This window comes from Temnothorax curvispinosus, unplaced genomic scaffold (assembly GCF_003070985.1).
Source record: "Temnothorax curvispinosus isolate PA1 unplaced genomic scaffold, ASM307098v1 QBEX01002200.1, whole genome shotgun sequence".
NCBI classification, from domain to species: domain Eukaryota; kingdom Metazoa; phylum Arthropoda; class Insecta; order Hymenoptera; family Formicidae; genus Temnothorax; species Temnothorax curvispinosus.
Window position 1 is genome coordinate 74,044 of NW_020211980.1, and position 14,799 is coordinate 88,842.

The window sequence follows — 14,799 nt, forward strand, 5'->3', positions numbered from 1 at the left end:
GCTGTGGATGTTGCGGCAATTGACTTTGAGGTGCTTGTTGTTGCGGGCCCCATGCTGCTTGTGGTACTGGCTGTGGATGTTGCGGCAATTGACTTTGAGGTGCTTGTTGTCGCGGACCCCATGCTGTTTGTGGTACTTGCTGTGGATGTTGCGGTGATTGACTTTGAGGTGCTTGTTGTCGCGGACCCCATGCTGCTTGTGGTACTTGCTGCAGATGTTGCAGTGATTGACTTTGAGGTGCTTGTTGACGCGGACCCCATGCTGTTTGTTGTTGCTGTTGCGGTAGTTGGCTTTGGGGTACTTGTTGTCGCGGAACCCATGCTGTTTGCGGTATTTGTGCTTGCTGTGACTTTTGCCATGGAACCTGTGCTGTTTGTTGCTGTACTTGCGGCACTTGCTGTGGCTGTTGGAAACCCTGTGCTCCTTGCTGCTGCTGTTGCGGTAGTTGGCTTTGGGGTACTTGTCGCGGAGCCCATGCTGTTGGCGGTATTTGCTGTGGCTGTTGAATACCCTGTGCTCCTTGCTGTTGCGGTAGTTGGCTTTGAGATACTTGTTGTTGCGGAACCCATGCTGTTTGTGGTACTTGTGCTTGCTGTGGCTGTTGCCATGGAACCTGTGCTGTTTGTTGCTGTACTTGGGGTACTTGCTGTGACGGTTGAGGTGCTTGCTGGCGTGAAGCCCATGCTCCTTGTAGTTGTGGCGGCTGCTGTTGTTGTGGTGGGCTTTGCTGCTTTTGTGGACCTTTAGCTACTTTCTGTTGCTGTTGTGGAGCCTTAGACTCCTGCTGTGATGAACCAGGAAGTGCTTGCCCTGAAGTTTCTTTCTTCTCATCTTGTGAGGTTGATGCAGCAGCAACATCTGCTGCTGCTGCTGCTGCTGCCTGCTTCTTCTTCTTTCCTATAATTTATATTCACACACACATGTATGTATATATATATATATATATTATTCTTTATTAAACACATCTTTCTCAAAGATCATGTACAATTCAAGTTTTAAGATTACACTTAAACCTCTCAATTAATTCAATTATGAAAAAATTAAATGTTTTAAATATATAAATAATAATAAAATAAATCAGTTCTTTGTACCCAAATCACATTACACTTTCTACATTTAAAGTAAAATAAGTATATTAAACATCAGAGAAAAAAAGTAAAGCTAAAATATACAAACAGTTTCGCAAAAACGAATCTATATAATGTCATCTTGACCCCACAAACATGAGTGTATACAGCGAGTGTAAATATGTGATATTTTCGACATAGCCCATTTGTGTCACAACCTTGAAATGTCATGACTTCATTATCGAGATTTTGAAATATGGAAATTCAATCTCAGACTCAACATACCGTTAAAACATACATACGTCGAATACTTCTTTTATTTGACTTATTTCTATATATCCCAGCCCATTTCACCCCTTTTTCTAAATACGAGCAAATAATTCAGGTAATGGATTTAAATTATGATCATGGAAATGATCATTTACAGAATGATGCAATTATCGGGGAAAATTAAGAAAGCGGTCTCCCAAAAGATCGGACGTAACGATCGGCACGGATACCTTTCTTTGTCGTCCTGCCTTAAATCGGTATCATCATTGTAACTTCGAAATAAGAAAATTCACAAACTCAAACTGCCTGTTCTTAGAACCATATGGATATCGACTACTTTATTATTTGACCTATATTTATATATATTGCGGTTCTTTTTCTAAATACGAGCAAATAATTCAGGTAATAGATCGAATTATCACGCGCACACATACACACGCATCACGGAAATTATCAATTATTGAGTGGAACGATTTACAGGGTAAGCCGTTTCCGGAGCAATCGTGCGTAACGACCAGCACACGTACCTTTCTTCGTCATCCTGTCTTAATGCGTTTTCAGAAGCTCCCAAAACGTATCGCGCGTAAATTTACTTGCTGACGCTGCTAGACCGAAGAATATGCACCTTCTTCCTCTATTTTATGGCCTTCAAGCAATGCTGTTCCGAAGATGGCCAGGACGACCTACTTGTCGTAGAATATGCAGATTAGTTAACAATGGTAGTGATGCCTACTGCGCCATTACCCAAACCCGACGTCTCCTACCTCGTACTGCCGCGGACTTCTTCAGTTTAATGCTAATGGCACCTGTCTGACCTCTCTCTTCAGTGGAAAATTACTGGCAGTTGGGCAATACCAGCAATACCGCTTCAAATGAAAGTTACTCCTCGAATGACCTCGAAATCACTCGAAATTCTCGTGGCACGCACTTACATACATACACAAGAGAATAAACAAGAATAAAGGAATTCCCTGGATGTTCCAAGATATACACAAAACATTTCGTTAAATAACTGACGTGTCATCACACTCAAGGCCGTGGCACAGAGAAAAACGCAGTAAGGAAAATCAACGGTGTGGATTCGCTACCGCTTAGGGCCGTGCCTCAAGTTCTTGACTGTGATTGGCTGATTTGCTGTGCCACGGCCTTCATGGCTCATGCGCACGGGACAAAAGACCTCTTTAGTTCTTTTTAGCTGAACTTCTTGCACGGTTTATCTTCTCTCTTTGTCTCTCCAACGTGAAAAGAAAGAAAGGAAAGATGAACCGTGCAGAAAGTTCAGCTAAAACGAACAAACCTTATCATATAACTGTCCAACTTATTGCACCAGGGTGCGCCCAGTTTCAAGTAGTTCTTCGAAAAAGAACAGACGGTACGGACGGAAGAAGTCGGCCATATTGTTGAAATCCATTGAGCATTGAGTTCGTAGCCACAGCTTCCATGAGAACTGTGCGTTTCCCTCCGCGATCGCGGATGTGTCGCATAACCAACGTCGCCTATCCCGACCGATAATGTTTATAAATACTGGGATTTGACATATGTTACGTGTGCCAGCGGTAACTCGGAAGGAGTCTCGCGCGAGAACCCGTCCTGTCCCCGGTGATGCGACGCAATTCGGAGCTATGTCCTTAATGTGATAGATCGTCGCCAAAGAGAATCGGACGTCGAAAGAGAAAATAAAAATGACAACTGGCCAAAGTGGGCACGATCATTCTCTCGCTATCAGACAGGAAATACAACGTTTCGAGAGCGTTCACCCGTCGATATACGCCATTTACGACCTGATAGAGCTCGTGCCCGACGCGCACATCGCCAAGCAAATTCGCGAGCATGTTGTCGCGATAGAGGGTATGTATACCTTAGAATTTCATATTTCTACCATATTTCTCAGTCATCTTGTATGATTAAATGTCGTATGTTATAAGATTGCGTTGTACATAATGGTGTAAATTTGCCGTTTTTAGATTCCTTTGTCAATAGCCATGAATGGACCCTGGCGAGAGATGTCCCTGAATTGCACCTGGGGATCATCGGTTCCTCAGACTCGGGCAAGTCCGCTCTCGTTCACAGGTACCTCACTGGTTCCTTCATGCATGAGGAATCGCCGGAAGGTGGCCGCTTTAAAAAGGAAATATTCATAAATGATCAGAGTTACCTTCTCCTGATCAGAGACGAGGGTGGTGTGCCAGAGGCTCAAGTATGTATAACATACAGATCACTTCTGTTTCACACGTTGTGTGTCATTCTGCTAATGCTTGCCTGTTGTATTAAATGATAATGAATGTCTGTTTTAGTTTTCAGCTTGGATAGATGCTTTATTACTTGTATTCAGCTTAGAAAATGAAGAGAGTTTCTCCATAGTTTGCAGTTTTTACAATAGAATGTGTTCGTTCCGAAACATGTCAGAAGTACCAAAAATACTTGTAGGCGTACAAGGTATGTATATCGCTGACACTTTGTCGATATATTTTTTTTGTTGGCTGTTCCTTATACGTTTATTTTTCTGAATGCTTTGTTAATTTCGTAGATTCGATTAACGACAGCAATCCTCGTGTCATAAAAGACGTCAGACCACGGAAACTGGCTTGTGATTTAAAATGCCCTTATTACGAAACATGTGCTATTTATGGTTTAAATGTTGAGAGAGTATTTCAAGATGGTAAGAGTGTTTTTTAAATAAATGGATATGTGTTACAAGTTGGAACACAAATATCTTTCTTTAAACTAGCTGTAATGTATGTACTAACGATAGAACAATTTCAGTGTGTCAAAAAATTATACAAAACGTATCAAAGAATTTTTCATGCGACGTGTGCCAACGTGCTACGGAGAATGACGTTAAATTTGCGGTCCCTGCTGTTACTAAAAACGTGCAACTTCATAACAAGGATACGGAGACCACGAATTCGTTGAAAGTAAATGTCAGCTACAATCTCGAACGAATCGTCAAAGATGTCATGCAAGTTTATTGAAATATAATCTCTCGACAGGTTTCAGAAAAGGACGAGGATTGTCGATCAATTCATAATAGTTCTATGACAAACGATTCGTCGTTGCTGAACGATAACTTTCATAACGTACAGAATCAACATGGAGAATTACGTTCAATCTTAACACCAACAACTATCAGGTATGAATACAGTGTATATATATATTTTTTTCTTTTTGTAATGCTTTCTAAGTTTTTCCATTGATACTATTGTAATATTTTTTTTCAGGAAATTTAGAAGAAAATCGAATATATTTACGCCTTCTAAAAAGGAAAAATATATGGGTGAAATGGGTGTCGGTAGAGAAATACCAGTGAAACAAGGTTATCTGTTTAAACGAAGCAGCAAATCGTTGAAAGAATGGAAGAAGAAATACGTCACGTTATTAGAGGATGGCCGTTTAACGTATCATTCGAGCTTGCACGTAATTATCGGTTATAGTATATAGTAGCTGCCTGCTTTATCGCCTTTGTTCATTTATGCGATATATTTACTACAAAAAGGCATTTTCAGGATTACATGAACGATACTAATGGCAAAGAAATACTTTTGCAATACGTTACTGTTAAGGTACCTGGCAAAACGCCAAAAGGCTCTAAATCATATAATGCCCAAGGTATTGCATTTTGCGTTCTATGTATGATTAACCGATTTTAATACACTTTTTTTTATTATTTTTGACATTAACATACCCAACATACCCTTTCTTTTTCCAGAAGATAGTTTTGAATTTTCCATCATCTCCTTGGAGAACAAAACTTGGCACTTTGAGGCAAACAATACCGAAGAGAGGGACAGCTGGATTACTGCGATAGAGCAACAAATACTGTCGAGCTTGCAGAATAGCGACGGCGACAAGAAGAATGAAACTGACGCTTTCAAGATGCACTGCATAAAGAACAAAGTTTCGGGGAATGACGCATGCGTTGATTGCGGTGCGCCGAGTGAGTGGATTTTCGTCTTATTAATTACCGCGCGAATAATGACCCGCGTACACACATCTCTCTATGATTACAATTCTTTGCTTCAGATCCCGATTGGGCCAGCCTTAATCTAGGCGTTTTGGTGTGCATTGAATGCTCCGGTATTCACAGAAACTTAGGTTCGCACATATCTAAGGTACGGTCTTTGGATTTGGATGACTGGTCGTAAGTATGATGCAAAGTTTTACGCGCGTTACTAACACGCGTTCGATTCTACTTGGCCCGTATTGTCGAAGTTATTTAATGATGTATCTTTAACGACGATTTTAGCGCAGGTCACCTAAGCGTCATGCTGGCCCTTGGTAACGATATAGCGAACAGCATCTGGGAATATTGTTTAAATGGGAAGCAAAAACCCGTCTCGGATTCGTCGAGGGAAGAGAAAGAGCAGTGGATCAGATGGAAGTACGAGGATAAACTCTTCCTGCCGCCGATCAACCCGAACATCTCTTTAGGAAAATTGCTCATCGATTCGGTTTGCCGGTAAAGTATCTCACTTCTCTAACCGGGCGCAGATGTCGATTAAGCGTGAGTGTGTTCCCGCGATCTTACTATCTCCGTATATACAGGGGAGACATGAGAGCCTTTACGTTATGTTTGGCCCGCTGTAATTACGAGGATATCAATATCTCGGTCAGCACGGAAGATCTGCGAACGCCGTTACATCTGGCCTGCGCGACCGGGAATTTGGCGATGGCGCAACTTTTAATATGGGTGAGCGGTCCTTTTTCATTTATCTAAAACGCATTTTGTCATTGCCCTGCTATAGCGCCGTGTTATCGCGAATTTTGCAGCATAAAGCGAATCCACAAAATCTGGATCACGAGGGACGGACATGCATGTCGTACGTGCGTGCTTTGGAAAGAACGCTCGATAATTCGTCTGACTCTATGGAGATGCAGAAGCTACTCGAGGTACTGGAGCAGGCCAGTGTCTCCGGGATGGACGACGTAGACACATCGCAGTATTAAAGTTAAAAAAAAAAAAGATATGCCTTAATCACCCTGCCTGCATTTTTCGTAATACGTTGTTGATACTGTGTACTTACTATGAAAACTCAATGCTTTGTTTAGCGACTCACGAGAAAGAAAAGCTTTTAAATGACATTTGTCCTAGATAACCACCGAAGCACATTGAAATTGGATTGTAGTAACGTTCAACTACCGTAGTATTAATTGTGTATCCTGTAAAAAGTTTTTATCGCGTGTGACGAACTCATTTTAATATCGATTACGAAATTCACCTCGAATTGAACGAGGAATTTTAAATGCAATATACTTTTGTACATTGAGAATAATCCTTTAAAAGAAAAAAAAATATATGTACTTTTCACAGTACGATAATTTAATAAGATTTGTGTCGATCGCGGAGAATGATTAATAGCATGCTCGAGTGTATATTGTCAATGACTGAGAGTACAAACACTCATAAATGTAGTTATATTTATACATCTAATACATGTAACTGTATTTGAAGATTTATGAGATTGCTTTTATAACTTTTATTTTATTAATTATTAAACGTTCAATTACATCACGCACCATGTCCCGTTTATTCAAAATTGCACGAATTCTCAAGTTTTTATTCGTTTCTTGAAGTTCAAGAGCGATGCGTTTCATAGCCACTTACATCTCGCCGATGATGATATTGCGCTTATACCGTAAACTATTTCCTCTTGTACATTTACATCGTCTGAAGAGAAAAGAAAACAGAATAAAATTAGTAGAACTCAATCTTTTTATACGGTATAAATTTCTTATTTTTGTTTCTTATTTGCTTTACCAGTAGAATATATATTTGTTGGAAAGATAGGTATTTTGTTATAATAAGTGGTAGTCGTTAGCATCGACCCGGCAGTATGAGATGAAACAGAAGCTCTCCATACAGAGGGATTCCTGTAATAAGATAGATACGCAGTGTTTTACATTAGTATTTACTACAGTTTTGTATTATTCCACATACAAATAATTTTTTTTTTTTTATATATCAACGATACTATCACGGAAAAATTTTACTTACATCTTGTTCAATTCATTAGCCAACGCGTTAGGTAGCGGTACCGTCAAAGTAAAAATTTGGCTACAAAGCTCAGTATGATGCTGTAAGGGAGACTGTGCAGAAACGAATTCTTTGTAAGCGTAAGCAAACAGGCTTTGCAGGCTCTCAATCGGAAATTCCAGATGCCCTTCAATAAGTAGCATGCATTCCAAACAGATGTGAATTTGCGCTAACGTAATCAACTTATTCCTGCAAGTAATTAATGAAGTCGCAATTAACGCCAATTTTGATCCCGATTCTGTTCAATTTACAGAATGTATCCCGTATTTTATTACCTATAACTCTCTGTGTTGAATATTCCAGAAGATATATCGCTTAGTCTCTGCCGAATATCATGTAGATCGACAAATCGCGCTCCTCTCAGAATGTATAAATAATCACGAGTGAGCTTCTCGAATCCCATATCTACGACAAGCTCTAACGGTACACTTCCCACTAACAAATGGGATGTCGTTTCTTGATGATGCAGATTGGAAATACACTTCACAAATCTCGTTGAATTTGTATCGTTGATCTGACAAATGTGCCAAAATGTTTACAAATTCGTCAATCGTTTATAATTATAACTGAGAAGCCGGGCGAAAAAGTGTATATTTCGTTCATTACCTGTGGTATAAACTTATGCTCGAGAATTTCCATCAAAACTGTTTCAACGTAGTTAATCATTTGCGGATATGCTGAAGCCTCTTTGTGTGTTGAGAAAAATACCCGATTAGTCAACAATATATATAATATATATATATATATATATAAAAGCAATACGTTTGATGAATTTCACTCACTTATAAGTATTTCCCACAAGAAGTCAGTAAAATCTCCATCATGTCTCAGAAAAACGTTTTGTACACGTTCCTGTAGTTTCGCGTCAATTTCAGTATTCTCCTTGGCAATACGACTGCTTTCCTTAACATTATCAGACTTCCGAAAACTGAAATCTCCGTTCAGTAAAAGATTTAATTTTTCGGTTACAATGTCGTGTTCCTAAAACATTGCCGCATATAATTCAAGATATAAAAAATAAATCGAAACGTTTTTAAAGGGATGTAGAGAGATTTATCTACCTCTGAATATGGCGTTGTGAATTTTATCGGGTTCTGCACTCCCATATTTTTCTTGCACTCATCTATCGTTGATAAATATTGGATTAATAAAAATAGCTGGTCTCTCAGTTCCTTTAACGGGCTATCTTTCCATCCGGCATTTATTTGAGCTATCTACAAAAAATATTTGTACAAATACGAGAACACATACAATATATATTCTTGTGTACTCTTTTCGCGCTTACATACCAAAGTATTTTTCGATGGCCTCGAATCCAAGCTATTTGAATGCATTTCAATGTTAATGCTTCCTTCGAAATCGCTTTTGGCGGTCTTATCCCAATCAATCGTTTCTTGTTTCATTCCAAGCAAGTCAACAGCACTGAACACAGATATTTTAATCTACACATATCGAAAATCAATTAAATCTGCAATGTTATAATGCTCCAATGTTAAACTCTTGTATATTACGTACATTGTTAAGGTTCTGTGTAAACGATTGTTTAAGATGTTCCTGCATAATTTTATGACAATCGTTTCTTACTGCGGCCAAGCTTGTCGTACCAGTAGAAACAGCTTCCAGCGTGGTAAACCAATCTTGGGAGACAACGGCGCCAATAAGCCTGCTCCGCTTAGGATCTTTTCCATCGCAGAGAGCTAATATTGGCAAAGTATTACGGTCAACATGTTCCAGACATGCGTTCAGGGCGTTACTAGAAAAAATAAATAAGTGTGTCTTGTCAAATATTAGAAATATCTTTTATCAATCCTTTTGAATATTATATTGGATATCAGAGATATCTCTTAATGACATTATTGACTCTGTACGCACCATGCGTCCGTTCTGCTCAGTGGCAAATACGATTCCTCTTCTTTCCGCCAATTTTGTCTCATTATAACGACGGTGTCGTCGAAATCGCAGTTGTCAAACGAATACTCCAGAGGCGACCCGCTGACGTCATGGCCTAAAGAACATTTCAAACTTGTTTGTATTTCCAGTGGAGTGAAAATAACCTCTAAAGTTAAACACGCGTCTCATTACTCGTCGAGTACTCGTCGAAGGTTCCTTCGTTCTTCCCGTGGTCCGAGGGGTGCCGCATGCCAGGAACCTGAGGCAGATCGCTCTGTCATATTGTATGCAAAAGTCGTGGAAGGGAAGCGAGGTTTTTTTTATTTGATCACTCACATTTTTATGAAGGACGATGTACGAATTATCCTTGAAGTCCGGAAATAATTCGTCCACATATGACAGCTTAACTTTGCTGGCTCGAACATGCGGCCGCAAGATATCATTAAACTGTTCCATATCTTATCACAACGTATGTATGTACGGTTCGATTTGAATTAAATGGAGATCAAAACATCAAAGATGGCACATTCGCGAAAGCATCGACGAAATTTTACAAAGAGACGAAGCGGTAATGCTAGCTCTACAATGCGAGTCGTAAAGTCGTGAGTCGTAAGAATTGACCAATCACAGTCGATTATTCTCCTCAAATTCGATTGTGATTGGTCAATTCTTATGACTCACGACTTTACGACTCGCATTGTAGACCTAGCATAAAAAGAAAAATTGTCCCGAGTCGCACAACCGCCGCGCCGCTACTTCCGAGTTCTAGAAGCGGTTAAATTTGAATAATTATCGATAAGCATTTCTAATCACTTTTTTCCGATTTTTAATTAAAAAAAATAATATTTACAAATGTACTTGTTGTTCCGATGGTTGAAACATCTTGAAAACTGAACAAAGGGACGAATTCAGTTTAGAAAACTTTTGAAACTAGAAGTTTAGTTTAAGAATTAAGAGAGGTTTCTAAAGATAGAATTGTATTAATTCCATATTTTATAATTATTACGTTTTTTGTATGTATGTATAATGTATATTTATTTGTGGCGCAGCATATTCCCAAAATCACATAAAAAATATAAATAATACAAAGGATTATTTTAACATCGCCAAACCACTCGCAAGTTTCTCACATATTCAATAACTTCTTGCTACTAAAATACGATCGGTTTTACGCGAAATTACTAAATCTATTTGATTTACATACAAGAATCAGAATATATTTACAGAAAATTGTTAACTTACAACAATCTATGAATGTCATCACACACGATTTTTATACTATATTTAACGTTATTTCATGTATTGTCTTGGAAGATAAAATTAAAAGATAAACGCAAAATCATAAATCAAAATCATAAAGTGAATGTCATCAACATGTTAAGAGTTAAAAAAAAGTCTAAACAATTTTTGTTTTGTCAATATTTAAACCTTTTTACAGCAAGCTTCGTGTTTCTGGATCCGATTGGGTAAAAAAGTTCTCTTGCATTTTTTACATGGAATTAATTGCGCGGTGTGCTCTTCCCAATCGACTTCTCCTTCTTTAATATCTGAAATGCATTACAGTAGAATAATTTTTGAATTATTTTTAAAAATACGTACATTATTTATACAATTCCCCTTAACATCTCGTAATCAGTTCTTAATATTATAAAAAAACATTTTTGTTACTCCATAATAGTTATTCCATAATAAAATTTATAGGTTTTGAATTATAAACAAATATTTAACAAATTTAAACAAAGAAACTATACCTTACAAATATGACTAACTGCAACACAATTTATTGATTTATTCTTCTGTTAATTGCTTTCTTCTTAACTTCAAATATTATCTTATACATGTATTATATATATTGGCACATTTAAAACTGAGAAAAATATAATAATATATAATGATTAACAAGATGGGAAGAGTTCATAAAAGAACGACAGACAAAAAAAAATTCTAAATTTATTATTTTATAAACAGTGCAATTTTTTATTAATTTCACTAAAAAAATTTAATATACCTTCAACTACTTTTTGAGCTGGCTCGGAATGCAATTGGGGCTGAATTGTGTTCTCGACCTCCAGTGATTTCTCAAGCTTCTTACCGTTTGGTGGTGTCCGTGATAATACATGTCTTGGTTTCATTGGATTAAATATTACCTGTAAATATAAAAAAAGAATAAATTAATATGTTAATAAATCAACCTTATTAAGCAAAAAAGAAATAGGTACCTTGTAGAATCTTACAGAATTATATATTAGTTCTTTTGACAGATAATTTTTTAGATCGTTTTGTAAATATGATATTAAATAACTTTTTGGATTTTTAAAATATCATTCCAAGTTTCTACGATATTTTTAATAATAACTCAATGTAGAAGATAAATGATTTTTGGTAAAAATGAATTATATGTATCTTGTACAATTTTCTAAGATACTCTAAAAACTTTCTACCTTTTCCGTTGATTCTGGCTGCTTTTTATCGTTCTCTTCTTTCTTCTCCCTTCTCTTTTTCTTCAATTCCACATTATTGATATTTTCTACATTTGTTTGGGAGTTCTTGGCACGTGTGTTCTTTTCCTTAGGAGTAAAACAAATATCACTAAATTGACCTTCTTCGAGGTGGTCTTTGTAAAGCTCTCTCATCTCTGGACTAAACAAGCCCCTATTGTTTTTAATTCTTCCAACAGCTTCGTTTTCCTCTTTTTGTTTCTTAGGAGTTTCCATATCAGTTCTATTAACATTTTCTTTGTTTTCTTGGTCACGTGGTTTCTGTAAAATATCAATAAAATTTCTTTTCTAGTTACTATATACGTAATAAAAACATCATACATTTGAATGATAATCTTACCTGATTTTGACATATTTTAATATCACATTTACATGGTGGAGCACATTTGTTGCTCTTCTTTACGCAACCACAAATTCGTGAGGAACAACTCCCTTTACAGCTACAGCCAGACTTCTCAACTGGACTTTTAATTGTAGCTGTTGCTGTTGCTCGTGGAGTGAGAGGAAGTGGCCTCTGACCACGTACAACGTAATTAATTGTAGCTGTTGCTGTTGCTCGTGGAGTGAGAGGAAGTGGCCTCTGACCACGTACAACGTAATCAGACTTGTTAGAGCTTCCCACGTGTTTTCGCAGAACATTATTTTCCAGTTGCAGCACTCTCACTTGCTCTTCTAACTTGGCAACTTCCAGAAGACTATCAATATTTTCGGTCTGAGTACCAATGTTTTTTGAGCCGCTAGAAAATAAGATTTCTCGTGTTATACACAATGGAGAATAACAATAAAGATTTATATCAATATTGTAATAACGGACGAGCTTCTTAACAGAACCAAAACAGACATGCGATTTCTCATTTCTCGCTTACCTGGGCAACTTTGTAGACTTTGCGGATGGTTTCGTTCTTTTCATTTTTCCTTGTTCTTGAGACACTCCGCAGTAATTTACGGTCTGAGACCAAAATGCGACAATCGGCGACTGATGACTGATGACTCGGCGGTCACGGTAACAGATTCGACGGTTTCTTTCCTTTTAAATCAAACGTATCGAAAAAAAGGGGGACTATCTTCAGCGCCGTCTAGCTCGGAAAATCACGAACCAAAGTGAACCAGTTACCAGGTGAGGTGGATGTGTGGGAAGTTTGCGCTACACACTTTTATTTCTATCCTACCATACCATTTGAGCTATTGGCTTGGAATTTGGACTTTGGAGGTTAGAGCGTGTGCTAGTAACAAAGCTGGGAAAGGTGTTCGTGTTGAGAGAGAGAGAGGGAGAGATTTATATTTATCGAGGTTGCTCTCGTGCTCCTCTCCGAAACTTGACGGGACAAATAAGTCAAACGTCAAACGGGATACTGCCAAGATGTCACAGGAGATAGATCTGTTGCATTGTTATCACCGTGGCTGTGGAAAGAAATTCGATCCGAGAGATAACAAGGACGGTAGGTTATACGGTGGTTTTTCTGCAAATCTGCGATTGCTATTTCTTTTTACATTAAATTAACAGCACGTACGAGAGGAAAAACAATGCTCTTGCGTCTCTTTCGCAGACGCTTGCCTTCACCATCCGGGACATCCGGTGTTTCACGACGCGTACAAGGGATGGTCCTGTTGCAGCAAGAAGTGTACAGACTTTACCGAGTTCTTGAACATCAAGGGATGCACGAGGTCGAAGCACTCGAACGATAAACCGCCGGAACCGGAAAAACCGCCGGTCGATAAAAGTAAAGCTGGCGAAGTGATACAGGTCGTCACAAAGCCTCTAAGTAACAGAGCAGCCTTAGCGAGGCCTTCCTTCGATGCGCCACAGCTCATGCTGTCGCCGACGATATCTCCCGCTCTGCTAGAAATAGAATTGTCTTATCTTAAAGGGTTGACAGCTTTAGAAGCTGACAAACCGACAGACAATACGGTACAGATAGGTCAAACTTGTAAAAACAATTCCTGCAAAGGGACTTATGAGGGAATTGCCTCTGACAAGGAGGTTTGCAATTATCATCCTGGTGTGCCTATCTTTCACGAAGGTTTGAAATATTGGTCTTGCTGTCAGAAAAAAACCACAGAGTTTTCTACGTTTCTGGAACAGCCAGGCTGTACGCAAGGCAGACACGTATGGTTTTCCAAGGTATATCGTTTAGACAAGCAAAATTTTATTTAATATTTTTCTTTTATAATTTTCGACGTATAAGTAAAATTCATTTTTTTTTCTCCAGAATGTAGGAAAGAAGGCTCAATGTAGGATGGATTGGCATCAAACCGGATCACACGTGGTCGTTTCTATATTCGCGAAAAAATACCTGGCCAGTCAGTCTTTCATAAAATTAAATCCCATTCATCTGACTGTAGAATTATTCTTTGTAGAAGAAAATTCGAGATATAATCTTGATATAGAATTGAGAGGGGTACGTGTTAGTTTTAGTGCTTTAATTTCGAACGAGTAGCTAACGAAATTAAATCGGTATTTTACAATGTACGTTTTTCTGCTCTTTTTAGATTGTCAACGTCGAGCAAAGTAGTGTACATATGCTGCCAACCAAAGTAGAAATTAAATTGAAGAAGGCTGACATTGGTTCCTGGTCGAAATTGGATGTTCCCAGAGATGCAGAACCAAAAGACCTTGAAAGTAATGAAAATTCGGCGAATCTCAATTCGCAAATTGAAGCTGTGGATCTTAGTGACCTTTAAATACTAACGATCTTTAATTATAAAAAAAAAACGTACAATTAAATCTATAAAATTGTAATCATTTTCTATTTTGAAATGATTTATTCGAGTTTATAAAAGAGAAGAGAGTTTTAAGAGTACACAAGACGTGTTGTGTGCTGACCGTTTTCGTTACAGTAATCTTAGCGCGATGGCAATACGATGGAAGTGTATTCAATTTTCTTTGTTTTAAATTAGAAAAGTCCAAGCTGTGAGTGTGTATGAAATATTGATATTTTTTTATAAAGTTTACTTCTTTTTCCATCTCCTGAAAGAAAAGATAGATTTAGTGTTAATAAACAATTTAAATTGATATTTTATCACATGGGTTCTTTCTTTTCCT

At 37.9% G+C, this 14,799-nt stretch overlaps 5 protein-coding genes across 5 annotated transcripts in view; 2 read left to right on the plus strand and 3 right to left on the minus strand.

The window, feature by feature from the left end:
• Positions 1-2,375, minus strand: part of LOC112468876 (protein argonaute-2-like) — an 8,142-nt gene extending 5,767 nt beyond the window's left edge. Inside the window, exons 1-3 of the mRNA XM_025038250.1 lie at positions 2,102-2,375; positions 1,865-2,020; positions 10-897 (exon numbers count right to left, since the gene is read on the minus strand). Coding sequence (XP_024894018.1) covers positions 10-897; positions 1,865-1,877 — 901 coding nt within the window. The 5' untranslated portion in view covers positions 1,878-2,020; positions 2,102-2,375. The remainder of the gene's footprint in view (positions 1-9; positions 898-1,864; positions 2,021-2,101) is intronic.
• A 644-nt stretch (positions 2,376-3,019) lies between these two features.
• LOC112468887 (centaurin-gamma-1A) lies at positions 3,020-6,846 on the plus strand. The gene is made up of 13 exons (XM_025038277.1): positions 3,020-3,185; positions 3,302-3,534; positions 3,632-3,773; positions 3,865-3,996; positions 4,101-4,252; positions 4,328-4,467; positions 4,556-4,751; positions 4,841-4,943; positions 5,044-5,271; positions 5,358-5,475; positions 5,581-5,793; positions 5,880-6,024; positions 6,105-6,846. The coding sequence occupies exons 1-13, from the start codon at positions 3,020-3,022 to the stop codon at positions 6,279-6,281; spliced, it is 2,145 nt and encodes a 714-aa protein (XP_024894045.1). The 3' UTR covers positions 6,282-6,846.
• Positions 6,797-9,844, minus strand: LOC112468888 (protein zwilch homolog). The gene is made up of 12 exons (XM_025038279.1): positions 9,595-9,844; positions 9,451-9,517; positions 9,241-9,373; positions 8,884-9,121; positions 8,658-8,810; positions 8,430-8,582; positions 8,151-8,349; positions 7,975-8,054; positions 7,644-7,882; positions 7,330-7,557; positions 7,093-7,205; positions 6,797-7,002 (listed from the first exon to the last, which is right to left on the minus strand). The coding sequence occupies exons 1-12, from the start codon at positions 9,712-9,714 to the stop codon at positions 6,926-6,928; spliced, it is 1,800 nt and encodes a 599-aa protein (XP_024894047.1). The 5' UTR covers positions 9,715-9,844; the 3' UTR covers positions 6,797-6,925.
• A 133-nt stretch (positions 9,845-9,977) lies between these two features.
• LOC112468880 lies at positions 9,978-12,708 on the minus strand. Its single transcript, XM_025038257.1, has 5 exons — positions 12,623-12,708; positions 12,097-12,493; positions 11,700-12,017; positions 11,267-11,405; positions 9,978-10,805 (listed from the first exon to the last, which is right to left on the minus strand). The coding sequence occupies exons 1-5, from the start codon at positions 12,664-12,666 to the stop codon at positions 10,681-10,683; spliced, it is 1,023 nt and encodes a 340-aa protein (XP_024894025.1). The 5' UTR covers positions 12,667-12,708; the 3' UTR covers positions 9,978-10,680.
• Positions 12,709-12,797: 89 nt separating this feature from the next.
• LOC112468877 (cysteine and histidine-rich domain-containing protein) lies at positions 12,798-14,752 on the plus strand. Its single transcript, XM_025038251.1, has 4 exons — positions 12,798-13,195; positions 13,304-13,878; positions 13,967-14,155; positions 14,247-14,752. The coding sequence occupies exons 1-4, from the start codon at positions 12,883-12,885 to the stop codon at positions 14,436-14,438; spliced, it is 1,269 nt and encodes a 422-aa protein (XP_024894019.1). The 5' UTR covers positions 12,798-12,882; the 3' UTR covers positions 14,439-14,752.
• Positions 14,753-14,799: the final 47 nt, after the last annotated feature.